Raw genomic sequence first — 1,413 nt, 5'->3', positions numbered from 1 at the left:
CATCCTCTGGTCTAGCCAGATTTGTAAGGTAGAATTGGAATCATGAGAGTAGGGGGAGGAAGTATTTAAGAACTAGAGGAAAGTTGTATGTTTCAGCCTTGATTCCCTGTACCCTGACTGACTGGTCTCCTCCCCACGACCCTTCTGTAAGGGGACGTCCAATTGCCTACAAACGGGCTTTGAGTCTCCACTCTGCACTCCCCCTCATTCACAATTGATATGATTTTTTGTTCTTTGATGCCTGATATCTGATCCCATGGGCACCTCATGGTCACACAGGCTGGTGTGCTTCTTACTTTTCTTATTGTAAGAGTTGTCCTTCACGCCACAGCACTATGTAGTCAAAGCCAAGTGATTTTTTTAAGTATTTAGAATCCAATCTCCTGGTGCAAAGACTCATATGAGACTACAGATTGGTTACTGATAGAAACTGCCCTCGAGAGCTGGCTTCAAACCCTCAGAATGAAAGCCGTTCTTTTGCTTCCTGTCCTTACAGCCTTAGACTCCTCAGCTCAGAGTCCTCCGCTTCATCAGACAACACTGCGAGGATTTCCAGAATCTACAGAGTCCTTGGAAGGAGAAGAGAAAAATTCTTTGATGATCAAACTGAGTAGAAAATACTTTTTATCCCTATGGTTACCAAAAAAAAATGTGTCTTCTTGCCAAGTCCCCTTGCATAATTTCTTTGTGACAAGTTCGTGTGAATAGAAACTGAGAAGACCCACGTGGGTTTCAATAGCTCCACAGCTTGTGGTGGCTATGTGACACTGAAGGAGCCACGTAGCCTTGCGCAGCGGCAGTGTTCTGGGGCACGCCCTGCCAGCTGATTTTGTGGTGTGGACAGGAAGAGACACAGAACTCCTGTCACCTGGCACAGTCTACAGTGGGTCTTCCATAGGGGCAGCTGCTGTGAATACTATATTCATTCCGCAAATCTCTACTGAGGACTTGCCATGTAGAGGTGAGAAGGGATGCAAACATAAGTGAGTTCGATGTTGTTCTCGAAGCCCTCACAATCTATAGGCCAGCTAGGGAACAGAGTTCTAGCAGGACTATCAAGTTGGGAGAAAAGGGGGGCTTGCTACACCCGGAAAGAGTTACAATCTTGGGAACTCACAGAGGCACCTCTGCCCTGTAGCGTGGCTTTGAAGGGAAACCCAACCGATAGCAGTGAGTCTGAGTTTTTTGAGTTTGACACTATGAAGCGGAAGACATTTGGACCAGGGGAAATTGGTGGAAACATGGACAGGGCAGAGATGGAGGTGTGGAAGGAGACGGAGGAGGCGGGGAAGGAGCTGAGGAGGATGGAGGATGAAGAATGGGCATTCGGGCCGGCATTTGCACTCCTTTGGGTGGGGCGTATGGAGAGCACCCCTCTCTCTGCCCTTCCCACAATGGTTTTCTGAACGGTTC

General features: G+C 48.0%; 1 protein-coding gene across 1 annotated transcript in view; it reads left to right on the top strand.

The window, feature by feature from the left end:
* The first annotated feature begins 1,199 nt into the window (after nt 1–1,199).
* LHCGR (luteinizing hormone/choriogonadotropin receptor) overlaps nt 1,200–1,413 on the top strand; it is an 85,209-nt gene continuing 84,995 nt past the window's right edge. Inside the window, exon 1 of the mRNA XM_045285685.1 lies at nt 1,200–1,352. Within this exon, the coding sequence (XP_045141620.1) occupies nt 1,200–1,352 (153 nt within the window). The remainder of the gene's footprint in view (nt 1,353–1,413) is intronic.

Source organism: Echinops telfairi, unplaced genomic scaffold (genome assembly GCF_000313985.2).
Source record: "Echinops telfairi isolate 266 unplaced genomic scaffold, ASM31398v2 ScPeMD7_7475;HRSCAF=8513, whole genome shotgun sequence".
NCBI lineage: Eukaryota > Metazoa > Chordata > Mammalia > Afrosoricida > Tenrecidae > Echinops > Echinops telfairi.
Note: the sequence above shows the minus strand (reverse complement) of the source record. Positions and strands in the feature narration are given on the sequence as shown.